The sequence below is a fragment of the Rhinoderma darwinii genome, chromosome 2 (genome assembly GCF_050947455.1).
Source record: "Rhinoderma darwinii isolate aRhiDar2 chromosome 2, aRhiDar2.hap1, whole genome shotgun sequence".
NCBI lineage: Eukaryota > Metazoa > Chordata > Amphibia > Anura > Rhinodermatidae > Rhinoderma > Rhinoderma darwinii.
Window position 1 is genome coordinate 401,641,288 of NC_134688.1, and position 15,167 is coordinate 401,656,454.

General features: G+C 41.2%; 1 protein-coding gene across 2 annotated transcripts in view; it reads left to right on the forward strand.

The window, feature by feature from the left end:
• The first annotated feature begins 368 nt into the window (after positions 1-368).
• PTCHD1 (patched domain containing 1) overlaps positions 369-15,167 on the forward strand; it is a 108,469-nt gene continuing 93,670 nt past the window's right edge. The window contains exons 1-2 of one of the 2 annotated variants that reach the window (XM_075854050.1): positions 369-889; positions 1,325-2,732. In XM_075854050.1, coding sequence (XP_075710165.1) covers positions 2,304-2,732 — 429 coding nt within the window. In that variant the 5' untranslated portion in view covers positions 369-889; positions 1,325-2,303. Of the gene's footprint in view, positions 890-1,042; positions 1,175-1,324; positions 2,733-15,167 lie in introns of those variants that run through there. The other variant, XM_075854049.1, reaches the window with a different exon arrangement.

Below are 15,167 nucleotides of genomic sequence, written 5' to 3' on the forward strand. Positions count from 1 at the left end.
TAAATCAGCCTCTTGAATTTCCCACATGACCTGTTTTTGCACATGCATCAGTGATTCTATACCATGCCTCTTTGAGCATGGTGATGCTTGAGAGTTAAACAGACCATTGTTATAATTAGCAGTAGGTTGCTTAGGCAGAAGTTCACGCTTTTCACATCTTTGAGGCTTAAAGCAAGATCATATTATTTGCATATTTTCAAGATGAAATAGACAGAAAACATAAATATACTTGAGGTTATGAAGGACTTAGCTCTCCTGTGGCTATGGGATTTTAGTAGGTACTTGTCTCATCATTATGCTATGTTCATGTAAAAGCTGAGAACTATTCATGGAGTGATGCTGCTCTTCACCTACATTCTCTGTGCAGACTGCAGTTTCACATCCAGCATTAAAGCCTGTTGCTAATCTCACTGCTTCTCAGCAGGACTGAGGACAAAGAAAGAGTAGCACATTCCCCATTTGATTTACATGTTACAGACTACAGGCTATGGCTGAAGAAATAGGCTGCCAATATATTCATCAGTATTGCCAACATTTGTCCAGCTAAGGATGACATGCAAGAAGATATACGGATGATTTCTATAATTGTTCTCAGATTACAGACATTGGGTAGGGTGAGCCCTTCCCAGTTTTCTTAATAGTAATTGCTTAGAAATGAGAAATCTCACTGCAGGGTTATCACATCACTGCCATGAGACCCAGCTAATGCTAGGCAGGGCTTACATGATGTTAACCACCCATGGCACGTCCGTTTGCGTTTGTTTGCTCTTTCCTATATATTAGTGGCTGTAGAACACAATTCATCCTGGCATTCTCTTTGTCGTGAATCAGCAATGGATCCATGAAGCAGCAGTCATGGGGGATCCTGAGATGGGGGTGGCAGTTTAAGGTGAGTAAAGGTGTGAATTCAGCATCGGGGTGGAGGGTTCTGGTGCCAGTTCTCAAAGTATTTCACGGTAATTTATTCTTCTCTCCTGTATTTATTTCTCTCTTGAAGGAGGGAGTTGATTCAGGGAGGAGTGGCTGGAGAGGGGGGAGGATAGGGATGCGCTATAGATCATGCTGCAATAGAAGACAGCTTCCTGATGTATGGGGCTTAGATTTTATTATTATTTTGGATTTGCGTAGATGAGCGTTCATTCATTGAGCCTTTTGCATATACTTCTCTTAAGCTGTAAGTTTGTCAGGGCATTTAAGCAGTCTTACCTTTTCTAAGTAGTAACCCAAAGGCATGGGTGTTTGGGGTGGGAATGGTCAGGACTATATCTGTGCCCCTGCATTTTCCATTTATTTGTATGTCACCACTGCATTCTCTTTATTTCAGGTATTAACGCGCTGTATGAAAATGCCAGCTCCCGGCGAGTACCCTAAGAGGAGATTGCAGCTGCATACAGGAGAGAGATAGAGAGGTTTGGGAATAGCCTAGACGTTTCTGGCTGCTAGGATTTTTGCAGTCTTCTCTAGTCATGTGTTGACAGTCTAAATAATCGCCTGAGACCAATGAAATACACAAAACTGTATCTATGCGATGATCAAGCCTCTTTAATGATGGAATTCACCAATTCTCGTCTATGGCTGAGACCTCATCAAAGTAGTGAAAGGGATTTAAGACAGGTCTTGGAACATTGCAACTTTTAAATGCATCAGATCAACACTATCAAGCCAGGCGGGTGTATTTGACTTGTAGCATTTGTCTGCATTTCAGCGAAATTCTACCTCCTGCTACAGAAGAAGACGCAGCAATGGGACTTACCTAAAGTGGATTGCACTTTCCTTGACAGAACACTCATTCTGTTTCATTCAGCTGTCTTGCTTCTCTTTTCCAGCCTTCAAAATGGTCAAGTAAATGATCGACGTTAACCCTGATCCTAAAAATGGCTCGGGCACTAAGGACTGGCTCCCTTTAAAGCCTGAATAATTCAAGACATCATTTCCTCATCATCAGCAATTAAAAATCAATTCTCATCCTGAGAGTAAATAGTAAATGGATGGAACTGTTTAAACACAACTTTCTGAATACCTGATGAGTTTGTGTAGACTAGCGCACCCATCTAAAAGCCAGAGGGTTGTAGATTTTGGATTTGAAGCGCATGGTTACTCTGGTCTACCATGCCTTGAGGTGTGAGGAAAACATTATATTTCAACCAAACCACATACTTTGCACAGAAATGTTGCCTTAGTGATAAAGAAGAGATGTTTTGTTCCATGACTCTTTAATAAGACAAGTTTTGTCAGCAGCATTGTAAAGTCTATGTTGAGGTTTCTTATGACTAGGGAGTCTCTCCGCATGTTTGTGGTCCCTGATGGTCCTAGCCAGGCTCTGGGAGAGCCTCAGATCTCAGCCTGTGACTCTCCCCCTCCTTAGCTCCCTCTGCACTAGGATGTTGCGGAAGGTTCTGCACAGGGGGCTGAGATCGTGCTTTTCAAGATTGGGGTTTTTCATTGCTAGTCATCCAGTGTTTTTTGTATCAGCCCCAGTGCTGATCTCAATCTTGCTGGGGGCTAGTTTTAGCAGGTATAAGGTTGAAGAGAACATCGAATATTTGCTAGCCCCTAAACATAGCCTAGCCAAAATAGAGAGAAACCTGGTGGATAGTCTATTCCCAGTCAATCGCTCAAAGCACCGTCTATACTCGGATCTCCAGACTCCTGGGAGGTACGGCAGAGTCATCATCACATCATCCAGGAGAGCAAACATGTTGGACCAACACCACACGGATCTCATTCTGAAGGTAATTCTGCTGCATAGACTTGTTTCTCCAACCACCTGTTAGCACACAGCTACTCAGCATATTAATACTGCTCTCCAGAGATGCTGGATTATAATATCAGATTAAAAATGTCTTCCAGTTTCAAATGACAGAATATTTGTAAATAATTTGTAACGATGCTAACTAAATAAACATCACAACATCATGCAGTTTACAGAACATCTAGTTCAATGTGATTTATCATAAAACAGCCTTTGCTAAGCTAGTGCAGATGTGCAGGAGACTGAAAAACGACAACAGATTAAGATTAATCTAGATTACTTATTCACAAACTAAGGCAAAAAGCACTGCTTATAATGTGCTTTCACTTATCTCCTTAAATCATAGAAACGACTACATGGGCAGAGTCTTGCATTACAGTATCTATATTTGAGAGATGTGTGAGATATACTCATATAAACATGTATTCATTACTGTTTATTTGTTTCTTTGTTGGTTTGTTGGTTTGTTTGTTTGTTTGTTTGTTTGTTTGTTTGTTTGTTTGTTTGTTTGTTTATTGACTGGTGTAAAATATTGAAAGTGATAGTATAAGCTTCCTGTTTATAAGATAGTGAACATTATGCAGACTAGCTGAATACATTTGCATCCTTTTTGAAAGTTTTGATAAAAAGTTTTAGAATGTTAGAGTGTAGGAGTAACCATGGTCAATTTTGGCCACATTATAGGGATCTTTGATCCCTTATATCCTTTTTTTTTTTTTTTTTTTTTAATTGTCTAGGCTAGGTCAACTAGAATACAAGTGGAAAATTATCCATTGCCATGTTGTAATCCAATGACATACTACAATTTTTTAGTTATTTTGTTGATAGAATGTAAGGAGAAATTAAATATGGACAAAATTGCATAATGGCCAATGTATTAATCTCACATATCTCTCATTGCCTATGTCTTGCAGAGTATTTTATTTTTTGTTAGATATATCTCCAGTTTTGAATTTATTTTGGCTTCAATGTTAGGAAATTGCTCATTATTAACAATTCCCTCATATATTGCTAGTTTGCTCTCACATAAGTATCTAAGCACAGAGTAGAGAAGCTTCAGGGCATTAAAATTCCCCATGGATGTCTTTAGCTCTCAAAAGAAAACTGTTCACGGGATGCAGGGAAACCACAAGGAATTTAAATTTCCTTCCTGCTTTCTACACTGTGAGTATATATTACTCCTAGTTGCAGCTGAGATCATCTGGATTCTTCCAATATTAGGGAACTGCTTATAATTCAATAGCCTAGTATCTTAACAAAGTACTTTTGAAAGTGAAGTTACACATTCATTTCAAGTATTATGCAAAACTGACAATTTATGAAAGTAGTTTTTGCACAGTTGCATGACTTTGACCTATGATTTATAAAAGCCACAATGTGAAAAAAGACGCATTAATTATTAATATAGATTATATTTTTGTTATTGTTCATGCTCATTAGTACTCTTTATGGTTCTTGCATTACCTATTCCTAAGAATATTGCATTATGCAAAAAAAAAATAACCAGGTCCTTATAATGGTAAATTACAGTTTTTTATAGTTTATGCCATAAACATATGATCTCCAAGTGCCAGCCCGGTTTGGCATTGTATTTATGGGTCTAAAGACCTGCGTGTAAACCTTGCTCTTTTACTGTCTAATAGATTATACTGAAATGTTTGTAATATAACTTGACAGTATTAGGTTTTTCAAAATGTTGCATTATAATTGTGCATCTCTGTAATGAAACTAGCAAATGTGACATCTTAATAGTTGTCTGAAAGGCAAAACAGTTTAACTGAAGCCTATACCTAGAAACATCTTAAAATTGGTAGAATGTAGGCAGGCAGAAAACTGGTGGTGTGCAAAGATGGAAACTGTATTCAAAACTTGGTATAGTCATGGAACAGTCATTTATCAGTAGAAATTTATATATATATATATATATATATATATATATATATATATATTGACCATTGGTATAGCAGTAAGAGGTATTTTACATATATTTAGTATCATTGAAAAGAACTGTTGATAGTAAAATGAGTATTCATCCCTTAAAACAATGACGTGTATTTGCTAAATATTTAACATTGCAAATTTTAGGACAGGCCCCTTTAATTAATATACCCTAATAAGGCCAAACTAGCAGGAGTAATTCCACCCTTTAAATGCCTTTGTGGCAATAAATGGCACACGTATGTTTTAATAAACCCATGTGATAGCTTTCTTGTCCTAAATGGTCTCTCACAGCCAGTAAGCAATTCCAAGAGACATTATGTGACAAGTTGCATGGCATTCCTAACGAGTCTGAAAGAGTATCTGATGATCTCTGCCAGCACTGCTGATTGGCCAAGAGGGATCACTAAGTAAACAGAAACCCCCTCCTATGCTCAGCAGCGTGAGACCTGCTTTGCTCATTCTAAATCTCTGTTTGACATCTTATAAAATTCCACATCCCTGTTAAATTTTTTAGAATGGAAAGAATAATCAAGGAATACTCCTCTAGGGTACGTCTATTGTTGTCGGCATTCTCATCTCCATTCAAAAGTCCTAACCTGTGTGAGATGCAGACAGCAGATCGAGTGGCACTGTTGCCAAGGCAACCGTACGACGCCTAAAGCCTCTACTGCATTAGAAGTTTGCAGCAGAGGCTTAAGGCGTTATAGGGTGGCCTCATCAAAAGTAGCATCACATCTGTTAGGTGTGTCTCTCATCCTAATATTTAGGCTTCTGCTGGGAGATGAGAGCGCCAATCACATTAGAGGAACCCTTTAAAATGTCTAAATACTAGAGTAGGTAATATTGACAATATATCGTTGTTATTATTATTCTGAGGCTATGATCATCTGCATTTGAGGCTCCATTAGAGGTCTCCTTCACAGATCCGGTCCAAAACGCTATAAAATATAGTGCAGCATGCTGCGTTATTTCTTCCGGTAAAATTATGGACACCATGATAGAAACCCAATGGAGCCCATTAAGGTCGATGAGTTCCATTGGGGCACCGTTAGTGTCCGTCATGCATTGGATCCGTCACTGACATTATAGCAACGCAGTTGTGAACAGAGCCTTCATTTTCATGACAGTTAATTTTTAAGGGACTCAAAGTCGTCAGTTTCCATTAGTCGTGCCTCACGGATCAGTTTTGCTACAGGATACATTATGATCACTTTTTTTTTTATCAATGAGGTAAAGGGCCAATGTAATGAAAAAACTTATGTAAACTGATGGACCATGGTTAAAACTGATGTCAAATCATCATCAAATTTCCAGCGGTTTACATTAATTTGATAGTACAAAAACTAAAGTAAACCCTTAAAGGTGTATTCTGACCATAGACATTTATGGTGTATCTGTAGGATATATCATGTATGTCTCATAGATGGGGGTCCAGTGACAAATATTCAGCTGAGCAGGCAAGCTGCTTCTCTTCTCTCCTAAAGTCTATGGGAGTAGCTTAAATAGTTGCGCAACTGAGACATAACAGTCTATGGTCAATAAACCCTTTAACATGTGCCCTCCAGACAATATGGCTTGAAAATGAATAAAAGTGAATTGCAATATTATTATACTTATTCTCTGGGAATTTATTAGAATAAATCTTAGATTTTTAATGTCTGAATAACTATTAAAGATGGGTTCATTGAATCGTACATAGGAAGTGCTGAAACTCCACAATGGCGCACCACAGTGGACCATGTGATTTACTGTACTTGTTCCATTTCTGACATTTTAAACAAATGATGGAGATTTTACATGTAGAGAGATGCACCATATAGATCATTTAGCCTATTATAACTTTATATGAGGAGAATGCATGTCTTGTGCTACATACAATAAATGTTTATATCAACAATTGGAAAACACTATTCCAAAGTAATAGTACAAGACTCTGTTTAAAGAGTACCTAACAAATAAACGTATGTGCAACTGTGCAACTGTAATATTGTATAACCACAAAGCAAGCATTATGTAAGTGTATAAGTTATGAAATATGGTTTATAAGTAGTCTAGTTTATTTTTAGCTTGCAGATGTTAGATCAGATGCAGATAAAAAGTCCATCTTTTCAGCCGGTCTTTTTGGTTAGTGTGGTGACATATGTTAAAAAGTAGACTGAAAGGGGTTGACTCATCACAAACGACTCCTCTAATATGGGAGCAATACCTGCAGGGAAAATATTGTATTCAATGACGACCATTTAGATGTAATTCTAACTTGCATAATTTGAAATCTAGTTCTGGGCACCAGTTCATAAAAACGATGCCCTAGAGTTAGAAAAAGTGCAGCCCAGCTGATCAGGGGCATTGAGGAAAGATAACAAGAGTTAAAAAGCTTAAGTGGGGACATGATCAAACTGCCCAAATGTATATATGGTCTATACCAAAAAGCTGCTGTTTCGTTTAATCTGAGGTCCCCTGTAAGAAAAAAGTACACCCTTTCCAAGTGGGGGACAAAAAGTTGCATTTCTAACAGCAAAAATAAATAAATTAAAAAAAGTTGTTTTCTGTAAGTGCAGTTAGGTCCCTTGCACACAGTCATATGATGGATTCATGTTGTACACATGTTGTTATACAGCAGCCATAGACTGCTATGGGCCTGTATTGTATCCCTGTGTGCCTCTGATTTTAAAATGAAGGCATGCAAAGGTTGTTTTTTTCACAGATTCATATGAAATAGAAAGAATTTTCTCATTTTTAGGGAAATTGATCCATGCACTTAAAATGGGCTTTCCCACTAAGCAAATCTATCACCTATCCACAGAATAGCTGCTAAATGTATAATTGCAGTGAGCCCCACCACTGGGTCCCCCACTGATCTCTTAATCAGTAATCTCTGAACTCGATCCCCTCTTCCTCCTCACTGCACGATCGCATGCAGGAGGATTTTGAATGGAGCGGCAGTCGCACGTGTGCCCTGCCACTGCATTCAATGTTTATGGGCCGAAGGAGACAACCGTAATCATTTCAGGTTATTAATGATCAGTTTACAAAGTCATATAACTATTTATCCATCTGGAGAATTTCTTAAATTTCCCAAACATTTACCATGTCTAATGGAAAAAATAAATAAAACATTTCCGAATAACAATTAGCAAAAAATTGCTACGCCTAGTACATGTTGCAGTTATATAAAAGTGTACTTAAACCACCCAAAATTTTGTGATTATAGCCATTCGGAAATGTAGTCTTTGCAATCCTATTAGTTAGTCTCACGGCTGTTCACAGGTTTAACTGATCAATTTCGTATTCAATCTCTTTGCTCCATGTTGAAAATTGATGTATACTATTGTGTGATGCTAGGTGTGGTTCCAGAAATTAACTACACTTTGCCCAGCACAATAAGACGTGCGCCATTAGTCAATAAACTCTGGTTCTTAATGTGAAGCTAACATATGATACAAAGGAAACATAATTATAGCAGTTTGTTCTTGTTTTATTTTATTAAACTGTTCTCCATAAGTATCTCATTCAATTAGAAATTACTTTAAGGAAAGGTTAAAAGGAAAAAAAAAAAAAGTTTTTTTAAAAAATTCTTGTCGATGCAATTATGGGAGTTTTCCAGTTTAAATCAACTTAAAAGAATTGCTGAGCTACACTTTTTCTCATACTTAGGATAAGTTCACACAGATCGGATATGCTGCGTAAAGGTACACAGTGTATCCACCCTGTCGGCCAAAGGGAATACCGGCCGAAAAACCGCAAAAAATTGGGGTACAGTTTTTCGGCTGGAATGTACGTTGCGGAAACCAGAAGAGAAAAAAAAGTGCCCATACTTATATTCTGACGTCCTGCAGACCGGCTCCCTGGGATGACGTTTCATCCCATGTGACCGCTGCAGCCTGTAAACGGGCTGCAACAGTCACATGGGATGAAACATCATCCCAGGAGGCTGGCCTGGACGAAGCAGAACAGAATTCAGGTTAAGTATAAGATTAAATTTTCCTTCTGAGATCCGATTTTTGTGGTGGAATCGATGCTTTTACGCTGCAAAAATCGCAACATCTGCTCTTTGTTACGGGTTTTACATCCCCATTGAATTCAGTGGGGAAAACCTGCAACAAAAAAGCAGCGATTACGCAAATGCAATTGACATGCTACGGATTAAAAAAACGCACCGCAGGTCAATTTTGAAATCGTTTTTCCGCTCATCATTTACGCAGCGTTTGGATGAGATTTGTTCAAATCTCATCCACTTTGATGCTACTGTATTATGCTGTGGGTTTTACGCTATGTGTGAACGTACCCTTACAAATTTACTTATACATTTTAAGTAAATGTCTGTAAAGAAAACTACAAGTGGAACATTTTTCCACCGCTTTTGCTCACAAAACTGTGGCAGAGAGCTACACCAGGTACAACCTGGCATAGCTCAGTAGACACATCATTGCTCTTAGGGCATGACCACACATGGCGGAATTCCTCCGCAACTGTCCGCATCAATGCCGCACAGAATCTGCGTTGCAGATTCTGCAGCGGATCTGCACAAAATGTGCAGAAAATTGATGCGGACTGGCCGCTGCGGACTGCAGGAAAAGTGCTTCTCTTCTCCCTATTCAGTGCAGGATAGAGAGAAGGGACAGCACTTTCCCTAGTGAAAGTCAAAGAAATTCATACTTACCGCCCGTTGTCTTGGTGACGCGTCCCTCTTTCGGCATCCGGCCCGACCTCCCTGGATGACGCTCCAGTCCATGTGACCGCTGCAGCCTGTGCTTGGCCTGTGATTGGCTGCAGCCGTCACTTACACTGAAACGTCATCCTGGGAGGCCGGACTGGAGACAGACGCAGGGAGTTCTCGGTAAGTATGAACTTATATTTTTTTTTACAGATACATGTATATTGAGATCGGTAGTCACTGTCCCGGGTGCAGAAACAGTTACTGCCGATCGCTTAACTCTTTCAGCACCCTGGACAGTGACTATTTACAGACGTCTCCTAGCAACGCTCCCGTCATTACGGGAGCCCCATTGACTTCCTCAGTCTGGCTGTAGACCTAGAAATACATAGGTCCAGCCAGAATGAAGAAATGTCATGGTAGTAAAAACAATACGCTCCGCAGCACACATAAGATCTGCGGACTTCATTGCGGAATTTTGACTCTCCATTGAAGTCAATGGAGAAATTCCGCCATGAGTCCGCAACCAGTCCGCCACTGCTCCGCAACAGACAGAGCATGCTGCGGACACCAAATTCCGCTCCGCAGCCTATGCTCCGCAGCGGAATTGTACGCATCGTGTAAACGAACACTGCTAAATTAAAGTGAAAGTCAATGGAGAAACGGCTCCGCTGCGGATTAACGCTGCGGAGTGTCCGCAGCGGAATTTAAGTGAAATTCCGCTATGTGTGAACCCGCCCTTATAGTGCATATAGAGATTGGCACTATTCACATAAGTCCCTGTCCCCAATAGGGTTCACAATCTAATGTCCATATCTCAGACACATGAACACTAGGGCTAGTCTCAGGAAGCCGATTGCTCAGTATGATTTTTGGAGTGTGAGAGGATACAAATTCCATGCAGATGTTGTCCTTGGTCGGAGTAGCTACAAAGCAACAGTGCTAACCAATGAGCCACTTTGCTGCCCATGGATAAAGCTTTTTTCACTTTTCTTCTATTCCAAAGGACAAGCAGATATATTTTAGGAAATGATTGATAATATATTTCTTTAATGTAATGACTAAATTGGTTTAAAGTGGAGCATTATTTAACTGAAATGCATAATGCGTTTAACTTCAGTATGGAGAAGATAGAAAACTTTTTTTATAAAAACAAATGTGTAGCTTTTTATTTTTTTAAATATCCATGGGTCTGCTATATTAGAAACACATACTTTATTCCTGTATTGTCTTATAAACAGTGCAGCATGATGTGTGCGCTTTATGGCAACTGCCATGAATGAGAGTTAGGGTATGTTCACACGCCCTATTTACGGACGTAATTCGGGCGTTTTACGCCTCGATTTACGTCCGAAAATACGGCTCAAAACCGCCGGCAAACATCTGCCCATTGAAATCAATGGGGTTACGATGCTCTGTGCACACAGGCTTTTTTTTTACGCGCCGCTGTCAAAAGACATCAATGGGAGAAACAGCATTTAGTTCATACGGGGCGTCTTTTTACACTGGTGTTTTAAAAAACGGAGCGTAAAAAGACACTCTGTAAAAAGAAGTAGCATGTCACTTCTTGAGTTGTTTTTTGGAGCTGATTTTTCATTGAACACTATCAAAAATGCCTCAAAAAACGCCTCAAAAGAAGCCTGAAAAGAAGCTCCAAATTAAAAGAAGCTTCATTTTCAGCTTCAAAAATGCCTGAAAATTAGAGGCTGTGTTCTCTGAAAACAGCTCCGTAATTTTCAGCCGTTTTTGACTCAGCGTGTGAACATACCCTTAGGGTATGTTCACACGCAAACTCAAAAACGTCTGAAAATACGGAGCTGTTTTCAAGGGAAAAAAGCTCCTGATTTTCAGACATTTTTTAAGCCACTCGCGTTTTTCGCAGCTTTTTTTGCGGCTTTATTTACAGCCGTTTTTGGAGCTGTTTTCTATAGAGTCAATGAAAAGCTGCTCCAAAAACATCCCGAGAAGTGACCTGCACTTCTTTAAAACGGCCGCATAAAAAAACGGCCCATCGGAACAGAACGCCGTTTTTCCCAATTAAATCAATGGGCAGATGTTTGGAGGCGTTCTGCTTCCGATCATTCGGCCGTTTTTCAGGCGTTTACAGCCCAAAAAACGCCTGAAAATAGGCCGTGTGAACATACCCTTTATGGTCAGAAAAGTAACAATAAACTAATACAATCTCAAAGAAAAAAGTACAGTTCCCAGGAAGATGCATATAAAACCTTATCTCTATGCATAGTGTACATATCCCATAATTTAGTTAGGCTGCAACGCTCGGTATTAAGGCCCTATTACACCGGCCAATTTTGGCAGGTGCAACGAGCGCCGATCAACGAGACAGCTTGTTGATCGGCGTTCGTTTGCTCCTGTCACAATGAGCTTTGTATGTGGACGAGCGGATTTTACGCCGATCGCTCTTCCCCATACATTATTATCATGTCGGCAGTGTGTCTCCCTGTTTACACAGAGAGATGTGCTGCCGACAATGATAATATTTCAGTTTTTTTAAAACGACACAATCAGCAGATGAATGAACGTTTGCTCATTAACCTGCTGATCGCTGCCCTGTTTACACAGGGCAAATATCGTCAATGAGCATTCTATGAATGCTTGTCTGCATGATAATTGCCCAGTGTAAAAGGGCCTTTAGACTATAAGCTGACAAGCCTATCTGAATGCTGATCCTTGGCTAGTGTAGTGAGAACTTGGTTGGTGTTTCAGGGACAGTGATACAGGGCAGAGGCGTTACTAGGTTCTCCAGCACCCCTGGCAAAGATTCAGTTTGGCGCCCCCCCCCAACCTCTTTCCCGACATCTCCTTCCCCCTCGCCGTGTTTGTGTTTTCTACCAATCGACGTGTCATTTCTTTTCCACATTTCTTTTTATGTAACGCGATCATAAAAACATTTGTACATTTTACAAGCAATAGGGTTCTATACACAACACCAGAACCAAGCTCAGTACATATATACAGCCCCAGAACCAAGCTCAGTACATATATACAGCACCAGCACAAATACAGCTCAATTTAGTGCAACCCCTGCTGTATAGGTGTGTACGGCGTAAAACTACAGCTCCCAGCATGGCCCGAACAATGGTAAGGATATGCTGGGAGATGCTGTTTCACAAAAAATAAATCATATCATAATCACACCACTCATCATCTCGCTGCAGATCATACAGTGAACACCGAAAAAGGCCATACTTACAAATGGACACAGCCAGGCCAGAAATGCTGATGAAAGGGCGAGCAGGTGCTTTAAATAATAATAGCCACTCCCACTAGTCTTGAGGGGAGTGGTGTGTGGTGCATGGGATGTGTAGTAAGAAATAATAAATGAATAGTGTGTGTGCAAGTGTAATACTATAAGTGAAATATAGGGGGCAGTAATAAATGAAGTGCCTCAATAGAAATAAATGGATAATGGGGTGCAAGTGAGTGAAACATGGAGGGATAGTGTGTACGTCATGAGGCACAACGTGTATAGCCAGGTAGAAGCCTATTTGTGACGCCTTGATAATTCATAGAGCGGGCTACCCTGCTTGCTATGCCAAACAACAACACACCATGCTCTCCCAGCATCAAAGACCCGGCTGTGTCCAAGAGAAGCGAATATACATAATAATGAAAAATACCTGGGGTATTGGTAATCATTTTGGCCAAAAGGACGCAAGCTCAAGACTAGTGGGAGTGGCTATTATTATTTAAAGCACCTGCTCGCCCTTTCATCAGCATTTCTGGCCTGGCTGTGTCCATTTGTAAGTATGGCCTTTTTCGGTGTTTTTGTATATGTCCCTGTGTTTTGATCATACAGTGACTACAGTACTGATTAGAGGCAGAATAAACATTTACGTTAAGTGACTCACCGGTGACGTCTCAGATTCTAGTTATTTTTCTCCATCCGATCCAGACCTCTATGATGAATTCTCCCGGTCACAGCCCATTTCTGCAGTTTGCCGCTCACATGTCTTCAGCTTCTCACTTTTACAACATTTCTGCACCTATAAATAAATATAAAGTTATCATTATACCACACACTACGCCCCTAAATATAATAGCGCCATACACTGCACCTCTAATTATAATAGCCCCATATAACCGTGTCCCACACACACACACACACACACACACATACACACACACACACACACACACACTGTGCCCCCTATAGATAGTGCCCCCATAGAGCCCCCTGTAGATAGTGCCCCCCATGGAGAGTGCCCCCATATAGCCCACCCCTGTATATAGTGTCCCACAAATAGCTCCCCCTATAGTGCTCCACAGATAGCCCAACCCTGTATATAGCCCCCGTGTAGATATAGCCCACCCCTGTATATAGTGCTCCACATATAGTCCACCCCTGTATATAGTGCTCCACATATAGTCCACCCCTGTATATAGTGTTTCACAGATAGCCCACTCCTGTATATAGCCCCCCTGTACATATAGTCCACCCCTGTATATAGTGCTCCACTAGATAGTCCACCCCTGTATATAGTGCTCCACATATAGCCCAACCCATGTATACAGGGGTGGGCTATCTTTGGAGCACTATATACAGGGGTGGACTATATGTACAGGGTGGCTATATACAGGGGTGGGCTTTTTGTGGAGCACTATAGGGGGAGCTATTTGTGGGATACTATATACAGGGGTGGGCTATATCTAAAGGGGGACTATATACAGGGGTGGACTATATCTACAGGGGGACTATATATACAGGGGGACTATATCTACAGGGGGACTATATCTACAGGGGGACTATATCCGGGGTGGGCTATATCCAGGGGTGGGCTATATCTACAGGGGGACTATATATAGGGGTGGGCTATATCTACTGGGGGGCTATATCTACAGGGGGCTATATCTACAGGGGGCTATATCTACAGGGGGGCTATATCCAGGGGTGGGCTATATCCAGGGGTGGGCTATATCCAGGGGTGGGCTATATCCAGGGGTGGGCTATATACAGGGGCACTATATCTACAGGGGTGGGCTATATTTACAGGGGTGGGCAATATACAGGGGTGGGCTATATCTACAGGGGTAGGCTATATCTACAGGGGTGGGCTATATCTACAGGGGTGGGTTATATACAGGGGTGGGCTATATCTACTGGGGTGGGCTATATCTACAGGGGGCTATATTCTATATAGCCCCCCTGTAGCTATAGCCCTCCCCTGTATATGGTGCTCCATAGATGGCCCACCCCAGTATATAGCCCACCCTGTAGATAGACAACCCCCCGTAGATAAAGCCCCCCCGTGTAGATAAAGTCCCCCCTCCGTAGATAAAACCCCCCGTGTAGATAAAGTCCCCGTAGATAAAGTCCCCCTTGTAGATAAAGGTCCCCCCCGTGTAGACAAAGTCCCCCCATGCAGATAAAGTCCCGTCCCCCCCGTAGATACACCCACACTTTCATTACAATTAAAAAAAAAAAAAAACGATTGAAACTCACCTTAATCCCGCTCCCACGCCGTCCGGCAGCCATGGAAACCTGCTCTCTTCTGTGCAGGTCTCCTGGTACTTGAACGCAGCGTCTATGAAAGGCACTGATTGGCTGGGCAGGATGACTTTCCCTGTCAGTCAGCGCCTTTCATCGACGGAAGCTTCACTGGTACAAAAGGTACCAGTTGCTTCACTCGTGGAAAGGCGCTGAATGGCCGGGCACGGAACGTGCCCGGTCATGCATTGCTTCTAATTGTACCTGTGTCCTATAGACACAGGTACAATTATAGTGCAGGAGGAGGTGGCGCTGGCGCCCCCTCTAAGGTGCGCCCGGGGCACATGCCCTGCCTGCCCCCCCCCCAGCTACGC